Below are 20,546 nucleotides of genomic sequence, written 5' to 3' on the forward strand. Positions count from 1 at the left end.
GGCAAAACAAGTAGACAAAGTCAGGTGCATCCCACCAGCCTCTGCCCTTCTCCTCTGGTGTAACATGTGACGCAGACAGGACTACAAACAGCTTCAGCAGTCTTACTAATGCACCCTGACATGTAAGGTGAGCTGTTATTTCCATCGTTGGCTCACTGCAGGCAGGCTTGGATAAAACAAGTTGAAACAAATGTTGATTTAAGATGTTCTGCATGTTCACGCTCTCGTTGTCACTCTGTCACAGTTTAACGTTTAATGAAAGGCAGAGAGTGCAGGCTGCTTGGCACAGTGACAGGAAGTCATTCAGAACAGGCACAGACCTGCTCAAGCAGATCTCATGTCATTCATGAATTCACTTTTCATTTTTAACATCTAACCTTTGACCTCCAGGCGCACTTGGTTTTCAGCTTTTCCCAAGATGCTGCTGGCCACACAGGTGTAGGTTCCCTCGTCCTCTGCTCGGGCCCGCTTTATCTCCAGGGTACCATTAATGTAAACACGGTACTGGCCTCCATCCAGCCCGCTGCCCTGTCCATTCTTAAACCTACACATAATAAAAACACATGGTTAACAGCTGGAGATACTGCCGCTGACTCTGGCTGTCAAAGACCAGGAGGCTTTAGATGCTCACCAGCGTAGCTCCGGTAAAGGCGAACCAAAAAAGGGGCAGTCTAGGAAGGTGCGGTTGTTCTTAATGACTTTTATTAGCTGGTTTTTGGGGCCCAGCATCCTCGGGGGCAGGTCTACAGGAAAAAGGATTACAGTACATCTTCACCAGGCTTCATCCCTTACACACGCTTACAAGCATTTAATCAAACAGACACGATTATGGTTATTTTAGAAAACTCCTTTTTACAGCAGGTTCCTGTGTGAACTAACACTGTGCCTGCAGTGTATAACAAGCTATCCATAAACCAACAACCATCACGCTTCAATGTGGAAGTTAGCTGGCTCCTTCTCAGCAAGCACTCATTCCTATAACTCTCAGTATGTTTATAGTACCAGCTAAAGCTGGCAGAAGATTAGAGAGATGTAACTGATCATGTTGTTCTTGTTATCTTTAGACCAAATGTCAGTGATTTCATGCTGTCTCTCAGAATCAGAACACTTCATTAATCCCTGAAGCACACATGGGCTACAGCAGGCTGCATGCTGGTTGATGCATGCACACCAACCCTTCCAACCATACATACATTGCACAAACATCACATTGGGAAGACAGGTCAGAGAGGTAGGCTGACAATAATACATGTGTTACTTTGTAATACATCTTTTCATTGCAAGATTTAAATATTTTTTGCAATAATTAGGTAATCTATCATGACTCATTTTTCTTGCTATGTCAAGATAAAAAGTGCAGGAGGAAATGGGCTCGTGAGGAGTCATTAGGAGCAACATTTAAACTTCCTCAATAATATGTGTGAGTATATTTCACCTTTTTCCAAGATGCAAATAAAAGTAGCAGCTACTGACTATCAGTGGTACTTTATGGTGAATGAGAACATTGGCATCCAGTCGAGGTGGAGTCTATGACTCTTACCCTAAACCAGATAAAGGTGAAGAGTAAGACTGTCTGTGCTGGCAAACTAAACTAAGGACTCGATCAACAGGGCTCACCACATCTCTAGGTAACTTCTAAGGTTACATGCGCGTATGTGTGCGCGCGTATGTGTGCGTGTGTGTGTGTGCGTGTGTGTGCGTGTGTGTGTGTGTGTGCGTGTCTATGCGTGTGTGTGTGCGTGTGTGTGTGTGTGTGTGTGCGTGTGTGTGTGCGTGTGTGTGTGCGTGTGTGCGTGCGTGTGTGTGCGTGCGTGTGTGTGTGTGTGTGCGTGTGTGTGTGCGTGTGTGTGTGTGTGTGTGTGCGCGTGTGTGTGCGTGTGTGCGTGTGTGCGTGCGTGTGTGCGTGCGTGTGTGCGTGCGTGTGTGTGTGTGCGTGCGTGTGTGTGTGTGTGTGTGTGCGTGTGTGTGTGTGTGTGTGTGTGCGTGTGTGTGCGTGTGTGTGTGCGTGTGTGTGCGTGTGTGTGTGCGTGTGTGTGTGCGTGTGCGTGTGTGTGCGTGTGTGTGTGCGTGTGTGTGTGCGTGTGTGTGTGTGCGTGTGTGCGTGTGTGTGCGTGTGTGTGTGTGTGTGTGTGTGTGTGCGTGTGTGTGCGTGTGTGTGTGCGTGTGCGTGTGTGTGTGTGCGTGTGTGCGTGTGTGTGCGTGTGTGTGTGTGTGTGTGTGCGTGTGTGTGTGCGTTTCATGGATCTCATAGTAAAAACATGAGTTTACATGAACAAAGGTCAGCAGCCTGCTCACCAACATGGTCAGCAATAACATATCACCACAGTGGTCATCATCTGTCCTCCTGCACAAAGTGCTGCCTGCTCCAGTCACAAGGACTTTGATGATAAAGTGGTGATTAAAATCTATAAAGAACAAAAACTAGTCCAAACGTTTACCTGGCAGTGTAACCACTATGGTCACTTCTGGATAAGGTTTAAAACCAGTCCTGAAGCCAGTGAGCTACAGCACACTCTGGATGTGCAGAGCTAATAGGCTCACTGCTATGTTTCCCTTTTGAAATCAAGCTCCCACTTCTGTGTCTCACCAAGAACGTTGACAAAGGCGTTGGCTAACAAATAGCCATGCTCGTTGGAGGCGTTACACTGGTACACGGCGCTGCTTCCGATCTGCACAGAGTGAAACATGATGGTGTCTCCCAGCACCTGTCTGTTTGGGTTGGTGGGAGAGCCTGCAGTCGGGCGGAGGAGGGTTACATGATCCCGACAGGAAGACAAAGAAAAGACTGTTGGTAGCTGTCGTATATACTGATGTTTATGCAGCATTTTTAGTGAGTACATTACAATTGTGCATCAAAAACAAGGCTGATGTTCTGTAACAATAATTAAAAAGAACCATACTCTCTATAGGCTGCCCATTGACAAGCCACTCAATGCGAGGTTTAGGGTTGCCATTGGCCCGGCATACCAGGCGTCCATTCTCTTCTGGGGCTAGCACCTGGTCTGATGGCTTGTGTAACCAGTAAGGAGCCGCTGTTGGGCACAAGGCCAACATGTTAGCACCAGTTGTACATTCAAGAAACACAGAGCCAATAGGCCTACTCACCTTTAACTTGAACAAAGATGGAGTGGCGTATGGTGCCTAAATGGTTGTTGGCCATGCATACATACTCGCCAGCGTCCTCCTCTGACACACTAACGATCTTCAGGGTCTTGTTGAAGTTCTCAAACTTGACCTTCTGCCCTGGCAGCTCCCCACCTTTCTTAAACCACTTGATGATGGGTGTTGGACTGGACGAGAAAGCAACGGTAGGAAAGACAAGACCTCAAAGTTCAGCTTCATGTGCCACTTTTCAAACAAATGGCAGTATTAATCTTATCATTACGCAGTACGTGTGTGTGTGACAGTGCACTCACAGTCCAGCAGCGATACACTCCAGCAGCAGCTGCTCATCTCGCAGCACCATTTTGGAGCTCTCACTTCCTGATGGTGAGAGGAAGGTCGGCGTGGACTCTGCTACTTTACGGTCTGCAGATGTGACACGAGGATGGATTAATACGCACAAACAAAGCATTCATTTATCTTTGCAGCATGACTCGCTTTCTCCATTAAACAGCCTCTTTTTTGAATCAACCTAGGACTGTTACTGTGAACCCTGGCAGGCTCTGTGCAGTCACTGAGGTCGCCTGTAAACAGGACCAACACTCTCTGGCTTATTTTGAAATAAATAAAATAAAAACAATGATGTTCGTTTAAGTTAACCAAGGGAACAACAAAGCCGGCTATTACAAGCTTGCATCAAACTTAGCCACACGTCATTTTGGTTGGTAGCCTTTTATTCACACTTTGATCTCCAGAGTGTCTTTGGCTTCACGTGAAACTACACATGATGGCATACATGAGGGCATTGGATATTATGTTAGCACCTTTGAAGCAAAAATAAATAATCATCCCACATATAATGTATGAAACCTTTTTACCTTTCATGTATTTTTTCTCTTCTAAACCATTTAGGTAACCAGTTTAGACTAAAAAAGCTTTGATCCAATCCCAGCTGTAGAATCCAGCAACGAGGCTTATGTGAGACTACTTTGGCTGCAGCCGACTTTGCGATGCAGATCTATAATGGATTAAAGCTGTGAGTGTCTACAAAGGAGCTGCTGAGAATGAGACGAATCCAGACCCATCGCTGAGCTGATGAAGGTGGCAGGACCAGCCTCAGACACCAGAGTGCATGTTTAGTCACTGCTGCTATAACACGAGCATAACTGGCAAACCTCACTCTCAGCCAGCAGTGTGATACTCAATATTCATCATGTGATTAAAGTCTGTTCCTCCATCCCTCGGGGACATATCCCATCTTCCCAAATCCTGTTCTTTCACAGTACTGTCTGCATGATTAATACAGAGATTCTCTGTGTACTTGAATTAAGGGTAGTTTGTGTGTTACTCTATGTTTATGTGTGATCCTTTAATAATGACTCTGCTGCCAGCACACACACGTTAGGTTTCAACCGATGTGCAGTCAAACATCTTCTATATTCCATAACTCGATATTCATGATTGTTTACAAAAATGTTGATAACACATGGTCAAATACTATACACACTTTGGAATTTAAATGTCATGTCATTCATATTTATCAACCAGAAAAATAAAGGATCATGTTCCTCCACCTCACACACGTTACGACTATCTGCCCAAAAAGGATGGCATCATTTCTACCACCATCTGGGAGTCCAGCTGTGTGAACGCATCATTGTCTGTCTCCCTCTCTTCCTCTTATAATAACACAGCTGTGTGCAGCTGGTCATTCCCTTCCTGCTACTTAGGCTGTAGAAATCCCTCAGTCGATGCCAGCTCATTGTACTTACTGTGGCTTCCACATGTACCACGGGTTACTCTGTTATGTTTTGCCTACACTGGACTAACTTGGATGTCCTCTTAGTCCAAGTTAACAGGACATCCATGGATAATTCAGGAAATCCACCTGAATCTTCATCTGAGTGAATTATCTGCCTGTCCCTCTGCCAACTCCATTCAGAAAATACTTCTTTGTATTACTTATATTACGTGTTTTTCTTCTGTACCTGTTAAACTTTTACTTCAGTGTCCTGCATTTGGCTGCAAGAGTTGTGATGACTTTGGTCTGCAGTCTATGTTTCCTCCAGGAGAAGCTGTTGTCTTAATGATCGGTTTAGAGGGTCCACATTTGTCTTCCATCCTGACTGAACATCACGATTGGCTCTCGCTGCCTCCCAGCAACCATACAATTGTGTTATTGACATCCTTACCTGGTGCCTGATCTCTGCCCCTAAGCTGCCTATACAGTCTCACCAAATCAGAACACGAGCCAATGGAAAAACACACCCACCATTCATTAGCTGCTGACATCATCCCACCCTCGTCCTATTTCCTGGGAGCTGGATTTCTTGCATTAACTTTAGAGGTTTGAATTGTTAAAAACAAACAACCTTTACATCTGTTATCTTCTCCCTTTTAACTTCTTCTGCAAAGAGCCACAATCTTTGCGAAACATCTACGATCCCATTGCGAAGAGTGGAAGACTACCTTCTATACTCACCTGGGGCATCTACCCTGTCCCACCACGTGGACTTACCAATGCTCTGGTTGTCTTCCAGGCGTTGGTAAATAATGTGCTTTGGGACTTCCTTAATTGCTTCATCTTTGTCTACTTGGATGATATTCTCATGTTTTCAAACCACTATAGTCATGTTTACTACAAGTATTACTTCCTCCAAACCATCAACGTGTCTTTTAGACCCCATTCCTACAAAACTGCTCAAAGAAGTCCTGCCGTTAATTAATTCTTCAATCTTAAATATGATCAACCTATCTCTAATGATCGGCTATGTACCACAGGCCTTCAAGCTGGCTGTAGTTAAACCTTTACTCAAAAAGCCATCTCTAGACCCAGCAGTCTTAGCTAATTATAGGCCAATCTCCAACCTTCCTTTCATATCAAACATCCTTGAAAGAGTAGTTGTCAAACAGCTAACAGATCATCTGCAGAGGTTTATTTGAAGAGTTTCAGTCAGGTTTCAGAGCTCATCACAGCACAGAAACAGCTTTAGTGAAGGTTACAAATGATCTTCTTATGGCCTCTGACAGTGGACTCATCTCTGTGCTTGTCCTGCTAGACCTTAGTGCAGCATTCGATACTGTCGACCATAATATCCTATTAGAGCGATTAGAACATGCTGTAGGTATTACAGGTACTGCACTGCAGTGGTTTGTATCATATCTATCTAATAGACTCCAGTTTGTGCATGTAAATGGAGAGTCCTCTTCACACACTGAGGTTAATTATGGAGTTCCACAGGGTTCAGTGCTAGGACCAATTCTGTTTACATTATACATGCTTCCCTTAGGCAGCATCATTAGAAGACATAGCATACATTTACACTGCTATGCAGATGACACCCAGCTGTACCTGTCCATGAAGCCAGATAACACACACCAATGAGTTAAACTGCAGGAATGTCTTAAAGACATAAAGACCTGGATGGCCGCTAACTTTCTGCTTCTTAATTCAGTGTGTGAATGTGTGTGTGAATGTGTGGATGATTGTGTATAGTGTAAAGCGCTTTGGGGTCCTTAGGACCAAGTAAAGCGCTTTACAAATACAGACCATTTACCATTTAATTCAGATCAAACTGAGGTTATTGTACTGGGGCGATCGTGGCTCAAGAGTTGTCTTGTAATCGGAAGGTTGCCGGTTCGAGCCCTGGCTCGGACAGTCTCGGTCGTTGTGTCCATGGGCAAGACACTTCACCTACCGCCTACTGGTGTTGGCCAGAGGGGCCGATGGCACAATATGGCAGCCTCGCCTCTGTCAGTCTGCCCCAGGGCAGCTGTGGCTACAACTGTAGCTGCCTCCACCAGTGTGTGAGAGTGAATGAATAGTGGAATTGTAAAGTGCTTTGAGGGGTCCCGAAAAGCGCTATATAAATGCAATCCATTATTATTACTCGGCTCTGAAAAGCTTAGAAATATGGTATCTAACCAGATTCTTCCTCTGGATGGCATTACCTTGACCTCCAGTAACGCTGTGAGGAACCTTGGAGTCATTTTTGACCAGGACATGTCCTTCAATGCACATATTAAACAAATATGTAAGACTGCTTTCTTCCATTTGTGCAACATCTCTAAAGTTAGAAATATCCTGTCTCAGAGTGACGCTGAAAAACTAGTTCATGCATTTATTACTTCCAGGCTGGACTACTGTAATTCATTATTATCAGGATGTCCTAAAAACTCCCTGAAAAGCCTTCAGCTGATCCAAAATGCTGCAGCAAGAGTCCTGACAGGGACTAGAAAGAGAGAGCAGATTTCTCCTGTTTTGGCTTCCTGTTAAATCCAGAATTCAAAATCCTGCTCCTCACATACAAGGTCTTAAATAATCAGGCCCCATCTTATCTTAATGACCTTGTAGTACCATATCACCCTATTAGAGCACTTCGCTCTCGCTCTGCAGGCCTACTTGTTGTTCCTAGAGTATTTAAAAGTAGAATGGGAGGCAGAGCCTTCAGTTTTCAGGCCCCTCTTCTGTGGAACCAGCTTCCAGTTTGGATTCAGGAGACAGACACTATCTCTACTTTCAAGATTAGGCTTCAAACTTTCCTTTTTGCTAAAGCATATAGTTAGGGCTGGACCAGGTGACCCTGAATCCTCCCTTAGTTATGCTGCAATAGACGTAGGCTGCCGGGGATTCCCATGATGCATTGAGTTTTTCCTTTCCAGTCACCTTTCTCACTCACTATGTGTTAACAGACCTCTCTGCATTGAATCATATCTGTTATTAACCTCTGTCTCTCTTCCACAGCATGTCTTTATCCTGTCTTCCTTCTCTCACCCCAACCAATCACAGACAGAGTCAAAGGGCCAAACCGGGAGCTGTGTGGTACCGAACAGTCGGCCCACCTGAAGCTCACAACTAATGGAACTCAAAGATCTCCACAGCCACACGTCTTTCTCAAAGCATTCCTCAGTTACGAGCTCCAATGTTCCCATCTCAGGAGTGTGAGTTTTCAGTCTATTGGTCATTACCTTCATTGATGTTTCTGGTTAAGGAGAGCATCCCATGTACCATTACTAAGAACACACTGCCACCATATTCCAGCACCTATCTAATCTCCAGGTGAGAAAGTCTTTCAAAAGTGATTAATTACAAACTTAGTTTAAAAACTGTCTCTTGTTTACATTAGTGGATTTGAAACTGAGGCAATCAGCAACCCGTCCATCTAAAGCCACCCAAACACTGGGCTGCCACTGGCCAATCAAAGCACTCCATTCTCAAATTTCAGACAGTCATTGTCAAGTACTGAAGAAATGAATACATTGTTAACCAGGTTCAATGTGCAGCAGTGTATTTTACAAGCAGCTTCCCCCTCCACATCACTAAATATATGCATCATATCTATTTTTGACTAAATGAGTGGCAAACTGCAAGGAACACAGGAGGTGGGCACAAAGTCAGACACAGGAATGTGATGGAAGATCTGTTCACTGAGCCTCTATTGCCACCTTCTATTTCTATAGTACATACTACTGAAATGTTAGAAGCATTGTCATGTTCAAGCTGCTACGCATTGTGCTCTATACTGCCACATCAGGGTTTGGCCTTCCTCTCAGTCATACAACCCTCTGTGTTTCTTTTTTTTTTTTTTTTTCTTTTTTTTTTTTTTTAAATGACATCAGAAACAGCAGTATGCGACATTACGTGATGGCAGAGCTTCAGTTCATCCTTTGTCATTTTTTTTTTTTTTTTTTTTTGTTTTTAATAAATAGGACAGGGGGAATGAATGAGAGAAAGAGGGGGAGAGAAAGAAAGAAAACCAAAGGGGAGAAGAGACGGTGAGAAGGGGGGGGAAGAGAGAGAGAGAAAAAAAAAAAAAAGAACTCCTGGGTCACCTGTATGGAGAAAAAAACAAACAAACAAAAAAAACAAACAGAGGAGACAGCAAACAACAAAGAGCAACATAATAATAGAGAAAACAAAGCACCATCACAATAAACTAGCTAGTCATAGATATCAATATTTACTAAATAATAAACGATATTGTGCAGCACGCAAGATAGACAGCGCACAGTGTGCTTTGAGGTAGCAGCCAAGAAAGCTTTAGTCCGCGTCTGTGAATACCCATGTGTGCATACCTGTGTGGATCAGCATGCTTGCATTCCAAAGGTTTCTCCATGTAATGATCTGCTAGGGAGTGTGGGGGGGCCACAGCCCCGTCCTCCAGGGTGTGAAGCGGGTATGGAGGAGATCAAAACTCTAGACATCCAGAGGCCCCCAGAACACAAGAGACCATGGAAGACCAACAGAGGGGCAGCCGCGCCACTATTCCAGTAAGAGCTGAGGAGAGTCCCAGATGAGGGCTCGCCCAGCAGCCGCGGAGCAGAAGTCAGGGGGAGTTGCAGTGACGCGCCCGTGAGCTCCGCCGGCCCCCAGCTGCGCCTGAGTGACCGAGCCCCAGGCCGAGAGGCCGGGGGCACCCCACCTCCAAAGGGGGCCCGAGCGAGCCCCAGGCCCCAGGCCCCGACAAGCAGCCGCCAAGGAGTGAGCCGGTGTGTACCCGGACGCCCACCCCCAGACACAAAGAACCACCAACACACCGACAACTAATGGAACTCAAAGATCTCCACAGCCACACGTCTTTCTCAAAGCATTCCTCAGTTACGAGCTCCAATGTTCCCATCTCAGGAGTGTGAGTTTTCAGTCTATTGGTCATTACCTTCATTGATGTTTCTGGTTAAGGAGAGCATCCCATGTACCATTACTAAGAACACACTGCCACCATATTCCAGCACCTATCTAATCTCCAGGTGAGAAAGTCTTTCAAAAGTGATTAATTACAAACTTAGTTTAAAAACTGTCTCTTGTTTACATTAGTGGATTTGAAACTGAGGCAATCAGCAACCCGTCCATCTAAAGCCACCCAAACACTGGGCTGCCACTGGCCAATCAAAGCACTCCATTCTCAAATTTCAGACAGTCATTGTCAAGTACTGAAGAAATGAATACATTGTTAACCAGGTTCAATGTGCAGCAGTGTATTTTACAAGCAGCTTCCCCCTCCACATCACTAAATATATGCATCATATCTATTTTTGACTAAATGAGTGGCAAACTGCAAGGAACACAGGAGGTGGGCACAAAGTCAGACACAGGAATGTGATGGAAGATCTGTTCACTGAGCCTCTATTGCCACCTTCTATTTCTATAGTACATACTACTGAAATGTTAGAAGCATTGTCATGTTCAAGCTGCTACGCATTGTGCTCTATACTGCCACATCAGGGTTTGGCCTTCCTCTCAGTCATACAACCCTCTGTGTTTCTGATCCATGTGGGTCTTCGTAGTCACCAAAGTCTTTAAGCTTCATATTACTCTTACAGTCAATACACTGACTACAACAAACAACTAAAATCTAGCTTAAAATCTATATCCTAGATTTTGGCATTCGGCACTATGGGATAATAGGTGTTATTTGCTTTAGCTATAGGTAGTTAGGTTGTAGCTTGTTATTGTCTTTACATCATTATTAAAATAGTTAAAAAACAGCCAACATTAAGAGAAACACAATAAAGCAACCCAAACGTATCATTCAGTATGAAACTAACCCACTTCTACACATGTAAAGAGCAGTTAGGAGGTTAGACTGAGCTTCAGTGAGTCAGAAGGTTAGCACCACGTTACACCCTTAGGAGGTGAACAGGAAACCGAGCTGTCCTTATAGGAAGAGGAAACTCACCACCGTGGGGCTCAGAGGCATTGTAAGATGTGTCATTGTATGGCTCCTCTAGAAACAAGAGGCACACACAGTGGCACATCAATCTGCATAAAAACACTCACACAACCTGACAACAATGTTCAATGTAACAATGTTCAATGTAACAATGTTCAATGTAACAATGTTCAATGTAACAATGTTCAGTGTAACAATGTTCAATGTAACAATGTTCAGTGTAACAATGTTCAATGTAACAATGTTCAATGTAACAATGTTCAGTGTAACAATGTTCAATGTAACAATGTTCAGTGTAACAATGTTCAAACAAACTGTTGGAAGAACGATCCAACATTTCACAATCTGGTCTTTCAGAGGCAGCATTAGGAAATCATCACAAAGGTTATGGTTTCGTGCATGACATGTCATAACATCCTCTCCAGTTAGATAGATGGGGTCTTACTCTACTTGGGTTAAAGTAGTGTATGTGTTCAAAACAGACAAAGCAGATAAGAGTTTAGCAGGAAACAGCAGCTCTAACGACACAACAGCAATAATCACTTTGGCAACTGACTGCTTCAGGATCCAACTCGTAATTAGTTTGTGTGTGTGTGTGTGTGTGTGTGTGTGTGTGTGTGTGTGTGTGTGTGTGTGTGTGTGTGTGTGTGTGTGTTTGTGTGCGTGTGTGCGTGTGTGCGTGTGTGTGTGTGTGTGTGTTGCATACTTACTGGTCTGAACTTTGAGTTTGTATGGGTTCTTCTCCTGGATGGTGTGTGTGAACAGAAAGCGAGCTTTACAGCTGTAGTCTGTGTTTGCATCTTGGGCCAAAACATTGGAGAAGTAGAGGTCTCCATTAAGACCCATGGACACTCGTTTATCCTGAGGGATTGGACTCATATCTCAAGGTCACAAGAACAGACAGAAATGAAGAATAAGAGAGAAGGAATGAAACCACATCGATAAGTTTAGGATTTCATATATCAGCTGCAAGTTCAATAATGTTCAATGCTAGATTGGATCTGGGCAGCTCAGCGTGTACCTGAAAAGATGTAAAACAGGTTTTTGGCTCTAAAGTGGTCCTTCCAGGTCATTAAACAGACATGTCTTTATTTTTAAATCTGGTTGAGTCAAAGTGCCTTCCTTCCATTTTTTAATACCTATGCAAGATTTCCTCTTGCAGTGAAAGAATGCAAAGAGGGGCCATGTCATCTGAGCAGCTGGGACTAATAAAACAAATACAGACCACTTCTATATTTGCCACAAGTATGTCTATGTTTGATCTAGAGTTTGACGACATTTCTCAACTAGACTGAGTGCAACAGATGGTTATCCAACGTTTTGATGTCGTTTAAACTTCCAATTCAGTTAAAACACAATGATGTCACTCCTTAAAAGCGTCCTGACGTGTGACAAAGTTATCTTTCCAACAATTTTTTGTTAGGTCCAATATTTGCACCCAATATTTTCGTTGTTGCATGGACTCTGCTTGGTATTATATGCTTTGTTGTGTCATTCATATATAGCTGCTTGAAGTATTACCATGACACATAAGTGATCTCTGGAAAAGCCAAAATGTCAACCTACAAACACAGAAGTAACAATCTCTTCAGGGCTACTGGAGACAGTTTGCTGCTTCTATTTTCACATATAACTCAAATCAACATCAGCTCAAGCAAAACTGGTATGGCCCAGATCTGCCCCACACAATGTGCTTACACATGGCCCACATAGTGCAAACAATGACGGCCCTTTGGTGGCCCAGATCTGGTTTGCCAGAGGTGGCCCACACACGAGCCAGCACATGGCTCGTGTTGCAGACACACTGCTGGTCCTGTGCTGGCCCAGAACAGTTTCAACTCTGGGCCCAGATGTCAGCCTAATGTGTACCTTAATCAAGCCGTGTAATAACAACATGTGCCAGAACATAATAGTGCAAAAGTAACATGACGAAACTCTGTTCAGACTGATTGTTACATAGCACTTTTCTACTCTCCTGGATTACTCAAAGCACTCTATACAACATACCACATTCACACCCTTTCCATAAACTGAGTGCTTCCTAACTACATTTATACACTTTTATGCAAACTGGAGGAACCAGGGATCAAACCACTAACCTTCCGATCACTAGATGACCTGCTCTACCGCCTGAGCTACAGCCACCCGGTGGTAAACATGAGTAAACCCTCACTAGGTTTTGGATAAAGTGTACACTCACAAACAGTCAGAAGTGCCAGCTTGATGCTGGATCCAGGCCAGAGCTGTTTTCTGTGAGCCTGGGCCACATACACCAAACCACAATTGGGCCAGACCTGCCTGCTATGTGGGATGCTGATGTGTTATTCTACAGTCACTACAGACAATCCTCCAGTACACCCACACAGATGTCAAGGCGAAGCATCCCCCATTGTAAGTGTGCGATGGGTGACATAACCCATCTGACTGTTAACACAGAGCCCCAGGACCAATCAGCAGCTGGGCCAGCAATCCTAATGATGCATCGGTGTGTCTGCTCTGGCTTCCTGTTGTTTGTTTATGACTGTGTTTGTGTCACAAGCTTTATGGTGAACAGGTCAGTTCAGGTTAACAGCCATTTACAGCAATGTCAGTTTCCAAGCAGGACAAATGTCCAGTCTATATTTCAGTTTCAGTTTTACATAGAGAATTATAGACTTGACTGAATAAAAATTGGTATTGTTCAACTAAATAGCTTCTTGCCTCTGGCTGTAAAACAGCTAATGGCTGAACATGAGGCCTGCTCTGTCAGCTAACAGTGGCATGAACTTGTGCAGAGAAGCCTAAGCCTAAGGACCAGAGCAGCACGAGGCGCCGGGAATCAGAAAAAACACAGGAGTCCTAAATAAAATGCACCTCATACATCAAGCTAGCTGTGCTGAAGAACTTTAACAAAGCAATCAGGTTATCCCTAAGAATGAATGACTGATAGGTGAAGCCAGTCTGGGTTCAGATTCCTACAAGTGTCTCTCTAACAGCGAGGAAACAGATACCACATGCTACAAAAAAGAAAAGGGTTTAGTGATTGGGGGAGTTTGAAACTCACTGCTGTCCATCCAGAAGGTGAACGGAGGAGGCAGACCTGGTGGGGGGTTGCAAGGTAGAACCAGTGCGGAGCCTTCAGTCACAGATACTGGCTCCAGCACCTCCTTAGGCCACAGAGGAGCCTCTGGAGGATTGGGGGAAATATGAACAACAGGATTCAGCTACTAGTTGAAAATATAAGAAATACAATTAGCACTGAGCTGTTGGTGCAGATAGATATCTGTCACCATCCATGAATCCACTTATTACTCCAAAGTTTCAAGGGGTGTGTTCTGCATATCACAAATGAATGAATGACATGTAAACAGCAATTAGTGTGTTCTGTGATCTTACTGGAGACCCGGAGCAGGATTTTGTTGGACAGAGACACTCCAAAGTCATTGGTGGCAAAACACTGGTATTCTCCCTCGTAGTCCTCTGGCCGACCTCCGCTGCGGAAGCCAATCTCCAGGGTTCCCGAGCGTTTTCGCATCGTCACCCTGGGATCTTTCCCAATATTGAAAAACTTCCCATTTCTTCGCCATGAAAACCTAAGATTTAGTTGAAGAAATCAAAGAATTATATCTCTTATAACCTTGTTTTCCAAGAGCAGACATTATCTATGTGTAACCACACTGAGGCAGGAAACACCGGGCAAAATATAACCACAAATAAACAGCAGCTCTCATAGCTGGACTGGCCATCGGGCATACCGGGCATTTGCCCGGTGGGCCGCTGGAGATTTTTTGTTTTTATGGGCCGATGGATTTTTTTTTTTTTTTTATAGTAAGGGTATATATAATGAAAGGTGTTGGATTGGCCAATTGGTCATGATCGACTCTGGGCTGGACCAATTACAGCCGAGGAGGCCGGATGCACCCGCCCCCTTGTTTAGCAATCATGTGATTTTCGCGCATTGCATGCCGGGAACTCGTGGCAAAACAATCCAAGTACCGCATCAAATGCAAGCATTTGCAGCACCGCAAAACGTTCATTCTCCGGTTCCAATACCTTCTTGTTTTTTCTTTGCCGCACAAAAAAGGAATGTACAAAACAAAAGGAGAACAATGCCGGTCCGTACAAAGACAGACTCCATGAAAAGACAAAGAAAAGATACGAGGAAAAAATCAAAGGAGTGAAAGGGTCAGACCCTTACGAGCACACAGAGTGGACAAAAGACGTCAGCGTGCTGCCCAACTTTCACCACGCTCATATTTATAATTATACGGTTCTTGGAGTGAGTGCATACACTCATGAAGTTTAGTAACTTCAGGTCACTGCAACAAGCCCAGGTACAGTTTACCGACGGATGGGTGCAGGACCTTGAAATGCACCGTGTAGAAAGTAAAGACCATCGTACGTATCATAAGTTTACCAGTCTCACAAATCGTCGTCATAAATACACATTCCTTAACCGTTTATTAATAGGACCTTTGAGCTCAACGGTAATTAATTAGTAGTGGAAATAATTTCTGGTAGCATCACAGAAATGTAGCAGTGACAATAATATTGTATGCTGTAATCGTACTGGACAATTAGTGATACAAAACAACTGTTTTATCCTGTGAATAAAAGTATATGTTTTTGTCAATGTACCATAATAACAGAAGCGAAACGCAATATTGTGTCAGGACAATTCACTATTTATGCACAATAAACAAAGGAGCATAGCGCGACAATTTCTGTTCAGCGCCAGACTTGCTTGTAACCTATATCACCAATTATGTTAAGAAAAATGACGCATTAACTACAACAGCAGACTGACCTTTGTGGGAATGCTTGGAGCAGACTAACCTGTGAGCTGGAGGGTTCTGAGACGTTATATTTGGTATATCCAGACCATCCGTCGCCTCTTTGTTACTTCGGAAACATGGCTTAAAAAATTTCTCTTCAACGACGTAATCCGATAAAAAAAAAACGATCTCTTTACCCGTCAGCTTCCCGTGGCTGTCATGCGACCGGCTATTGCAGTTAATAATACAACAGCTTCTTGCCATTTTTGTGTTTCTTTTTATCGCTGTGTAACTGATTTCAATTGAAAGCCTGCGTGCGCTAGTACCTCTTGCCACGAGTTCCCAGAATCCTTTGTGGTTTTACCCCTGAATGACGTCACGTTTTCAATCTTTATCCTGGTGGGCCGGTCTCTAGTCAAAATGCCCGGGCCGATTTTTTGTCCCAGTCCAGCCTTGGCAGCTCTCCAAATAATAAAAGGAAAAAAATCTAACTCAAATTAGATTTTTTGTTTGTGTTTTACATTATTTATACGTTTTTCTCTGAAAGTGTCTGATTGTTTAGACGTATGTTTTGCTTTTTCATTTGAGCTGAAACTTCAGTGGAGACGACATGATGATGATGATGATGATGAGCCTGTATTTGTCACACGCACATGTTCACATGCTTCATGTCGATGCTAAATGTTGCACTTTGCTTCACGTTGCTTAGAACGTCCACATTTTGACTTTTACTCAGTATTTTCTCCTTTTTGTCCACTCAGGACTGCACTGTACAATTTCTTTACCCAATGTTGTCGTATAACAGCTTGTGTGTGTATACATTTTGTTTGTTTTTAACTACCTCTGTCTAGTCTATTTTGTAGTGTGTTTGTAAAAAAGCACAATTTCACCACACCATTGCAAGCTAAGGCTGTTTATATTAAACACATCAGACACCAAGGACACACTAACACTGTGATAATGATCTTTTCATTGTTTAACAAGCAGAAATGCCAAAGTTCTCTGCTTGTTACCAGGTGACATAAGGTACTGCTGATCAATGCACTCGACTAACTGTTCAGAAGAAACCAATACGTGACATGTACACTGGGACCACCTGTATAAAAGCCGACGTTTGGCAGTTTTCTGGTATGCTAAAAAGGAAAGACCACAGAAATAATCTTAGTGATGCAACTGGTGCTGCCCAACATGGACACAACACGATTTCCAGAACAAATAAAAGTCCCTCATTCAACAGTGAGAGTGATCGTGCACAAATGGAAATCAAGCCTCCCAGGATATACATACCAACCAAGGTCACCCTGAGGTCACACAACGCTCAGAGAAACTGCAAGAACTCCAGAGGCTACATCTTAGTACGTTCAAAGGTACAGTACAGTTTGATAAAGACTAACCAAGCATGGCTTCTTTGGAAAATCTACCAGGAGAAAGCATCTTTATCCATTGGAACATGTGGTTCTATTTCATTCTGTTTTAGTATCGTCTAAGGACCTGATTCAGTCCTAATAAACAAAACCCTACAATTAAAAGAAGATGTATTTTTCACATGACTGTATATTACTCAACTGTTATATGATGGCAGTACAAATATCCACCACACAGTCTGCACGTGCGTTTAGTAATACTTTAATCCGTGTGGTTGGTTAGTGAGGAAGTCAGCTCCAGTTTTAGTGAGGCGTGGGGATTTACAAGTAAAGCTTCCTGTTGTTTTTCAGCAAGTAACAGCTGTGCTCGGCCTGTTTGTGGTGCAGCACAGAGCACCGAACCAGGAGAGAGTGTGTGTGTGTTATGTAGTTAGAGACTGATTGCAAGTAAGTGAACAATCCTTTTTGGTGAATGATCCATGTCCACCATGTGCATTACTGAAGCAGAGGAGACACAGCATGTGCACATGGCGTAGTGGCTCTGAGTGGCTGTTTGTGAGGTTGTGTACTTATCTGTGTGAACACAAAAATCTTCCTGTCTCCAGTGAAACAATGAACCACTGCTCTGAGCTGCCCATACACCCAGTGATGTAAGCAGTGGTGTCTGTGTTTGTGTTTAGGCCTGGTCTGAGTTTGACTTACAGAGGTGTGACTTGGTGTTAGCTATTCCTTTAAGCCTCATCCCCGTGTGTGAGGCATCAAATGCTCCAGAGCAACAGCGGGACAGAGAAAGGTACAAACACTGTAAACCAATGTGACAGCTCATTTGTGTATGAGCCTCGGTGCTGAGCAGAGCTGAATTGTAAACAGATTAATCTAAAACCATGGATGGCTTTATTGATCCAAACGTCTGTATCTTGTGGTTCCCATAATTTACTCCAATGCTCTCTTCTGGCTTTTCCTTGACCCAAACCTTTTAAGATCTCACATCTCTGAGGCTCTTTCAACCCCTGTTGTGGAGACGGCCCAGCAGCAGCTGCACTTTTTCAAGGGTTTAAGGAGGAATCAGTCGGTGCTGGTGAACTTTTACCGTTCTACAGTTGTTCTACACATGCCATTACTGTGTTGTATGCCGGCTGAGACTATAAGCCCTTGATGTCTCCTCTGACTGACCTCGTCACCTGGAAGGGTAGGAACCTGAGAAGGTTCCTCATCTGTGGTTCCCTCATCACAGACTTCACTAGGTCTCAGGTGGTGCAGTCCGGTACTCGGCCTGTAGATGGCCTTTGAGTAGGGAGGATTGCCATAGTCTGCCAATGGACTGTGTATGTTTTTAACTCTCTGAGCCTAGGAAAGGTTGAGGTCTTGTACAAGCCTTTGGGTGGTGCTTGGAGCCTCTCCACTCCCTTGTCAGCCTCATCAGCTGCAGTATAAATAAACCAGCTCTGCAGCCCAGTCTCTGCTAGATTATTATACTCACCTCTACAACCTGCCTGCTTACCCTTCAACAGCGTCTTCCCTCGTGGGGAAATCCTTTTTGAAATCCTCTGCAAAAAATCACCTGGACTAACTTATGTCTGTCCCCTTGAGCCTGCTTCTCTAGACCTGTGCAGTTCCCAGACTTCCGTTTCCTCCCTGTTGCAACATAAAAAGTGCACATGTGTCCATATAAAAGCCTTTTGTCCATAACTATTCCCTGTGGCCCTTTGATGTTGCTCCTGAGTCACCGCTTCAGCTGGCCACCATCAGCTGGACCAGAGAATAAACAGTATTAAAGTAGCAGGAGTAAAAAAGTAGAATGCTTACATAGAATATTGTTCTTGTTCTATGACAGTAAAGACGGTAATTTGTAAGTTTGCTCACTGATACAGAAATGAACAAGCTCTAATTTTTATGGTAGTGCAATTTTAATGGAGAGAGACAGAATATCAACCAAAAATCCAGAAAAAGCACATTACATAAAGGTTATATATTGAAGTGGATGTCACTGAGTGAAACAAGTATTGATCCCCTACAAACCAGCCAGAATTCTGGTTCCCACAGACTGGCTCAGTGGCACAGAGACTGTAATCAGTCAATCCATTACAAAAACTCCTCGTCCAATCTCATTATACACTGAACAAAAATATAAACGCAACACTTTTGTTTTTGCTCCCATTCCCCATGGGATGGACGTAGAGACCTAAAATTCATTCCAGATACACAATATAACCATCCCTCCCAAACAGTGGTCACAAATCAGTCCAAATGTGTGGTAGTGGGCACATCTGCTATATTGAGATAATCCATCCCACCTCACAGGTGTGCCACATCAGGATGCTGATCTGACATCATGAGTAGTGCACAGGTGTACCTCAGACTGCCCACAACAAAAGGCCACCCTGGAATGTGCAGTTTTTTGCGCTATTGGGGGTCTGGGGACCCAGAACCGGTCAGTATCTGGTGTGACCACCATTTGCCTCATGCAGTGCAACACATCGTCGCATGGAGTCTATCAGATTGTCAATTGTGGCCTGTGGAATGTTGGTCCACTCCACTTCAATGGCTGTGCGAGGTTGTTGGATATTCGTGGGAACTGGTACACGCTGTCGTATACGCCGGTCAAGCACATCCCGAACATGCTCAATGGGTGACATGTCCGGTGAGTATGCTGGCCATGCAAGAACTGGGACATTCTCAGCTGCCATCTGCCCTGAACAATGTGAACCATGATTCATCCGTGAAGCGCACACCTCTCCAACGTGCCAGACGCCATCGAATGTGAGCATTTGCCCACACAAGTCTGTTACGGCGACGAGCTGGAGTCAGGTCAAGACCCCGATGAGGACGACGGGCATGCAGTTGAGCGTCCCTGAGACTGTTTCTGACAGTTTGTGCAGAAATTGTTTGGTTGTGCAAACCAATTGTTCCAGCAGCTGTCTGGGTGGCTGGTCTCAGACGATCTTGGAGGTGAACCTGCTGGATGTGGAGGTCCTGGGCTGGTGTGGTTACACGAGGTCTGCGGTTGTGAGGCCGGTTGGATGTGCTGCCATATTCTCTGAAACGCCTGTGGAGACGGCTTATGGTTGAGAAATGAACATTCAATGCACGGGCGACAGATCTGGTTGACATTCCTGCTGTCAGCATGCCAATTGCACGCTCCCTCATTGCTTGTGGCATCTGTGGCATTTTGCTGTGAGACAAAACTGCACATTCCAGGGTGGCCTTTTGTTGTGGGCAGTCTGAGGTACACCTGTGCACTACTCATGATGTCAGATCAGCATCCTGATGTGGCACACCTGTGAGGTGGGATGGATTATCTCAATATAGCAGATGTGCCCACTACCACACATTTGGACTGATTTGTGACCACTGTTTGGGAGGGATGGTTATATTGTGTATCTGGAATGAATTTTAGGTCTCTACGTCCATCCCATGGGGAATGGGAGCAAAAACAAAAGTGTTGCGTTTATATTTTTGTTCAGTGTATGTATAAAGCACACCTGTCCACAGGAGCATTTTCTTCCATTCCAACCTCTCCATCACCATGGGCAAGGACGAAGAGCTGTCAAAGTATGTCACAAGACTGTAGACCCACATAAGACTGGAATGGACAAGACCATCAGCAAGAAGCTCGGTGACATGGTGGCAGCTTTTGGTGCAATGATTCACAAATG

General features: G+C 44.2%; 1 protein-coding gene across 11 annotated transcripts in view; it reads right to left on the reverse strand.

The window, feature by feature from the left end:
- The window catches only part of nfasca (neurofascin homolog (chicken) a), a 173,977-nt gene that overhangs the window by 55,970 nt on the left and 97,461 nt on the right, over positions 1 to 20,546 (reverse strand). For 9 of the 11 annotated variants that reach the window (XM_085405424.1, XM_085405427.1, XM_085405433.1 and 6 more), the window contains 10 exons: positions 14,148 to 14,344; positions 13,816 to 13,938; positions 11,483 to 11,653; positions 10,779 to 10,826; positions 3,417 to 3,528; positions 3,106 to 3,290; positions 2,901 to 3,032; positions 2,588 to 2,731; positions 632 to 743; positions 378 to 544 (listed from right to left, as the gene is read on the reverse strand). In XM_085405424.1, the coding sequence (XP_085261550.1) occupies positions 378 to 544; positions 632 to 743; positions 2,588 to 2,731; positions 2,901 to 3,032; positions 3,106 to 3,290; positions 3,417 to 3,528; positions 10,779 to 10,826; positions 11,483 to 11,653; positions 13,816 to 13,938; positions 14,148 to 14,344 (1,391 nt within the window). The remainder of the gene's footprint in view (positions 1 to 377; positions 545 to 631; positions 744 to 2,587; positions 2,732 to 2,900; positions 3,033 to 3,105; positions 3,291 to 3,416; positions 3,529 to 10,778; positions 10,827 to 11,482; positions 11,654 to 13,815; positions 13,939 to 14,147; positions 14,345 to 20,546) is intronic. The other 2 variants (XM_085405434.1, XM_085405428.1) reach the window with 1 other exon arrangement.

Source organism: Rhamphochromis longiceps, linkage group LG5 (assembly GCF_057381845.1).
Source record: "Rhamphochromis longiceps isolate RC_006_pf linkage group LG5, R_longiceps_female_GT1.1, whole genome shotgun sequence".
Lineage (NCBI taxonomy): Eukaryota > Metazoa > Chordata > Actinopteri > Cichliformes > Cichlidae > Rhamphochromis > Rhamphochromis longiceps.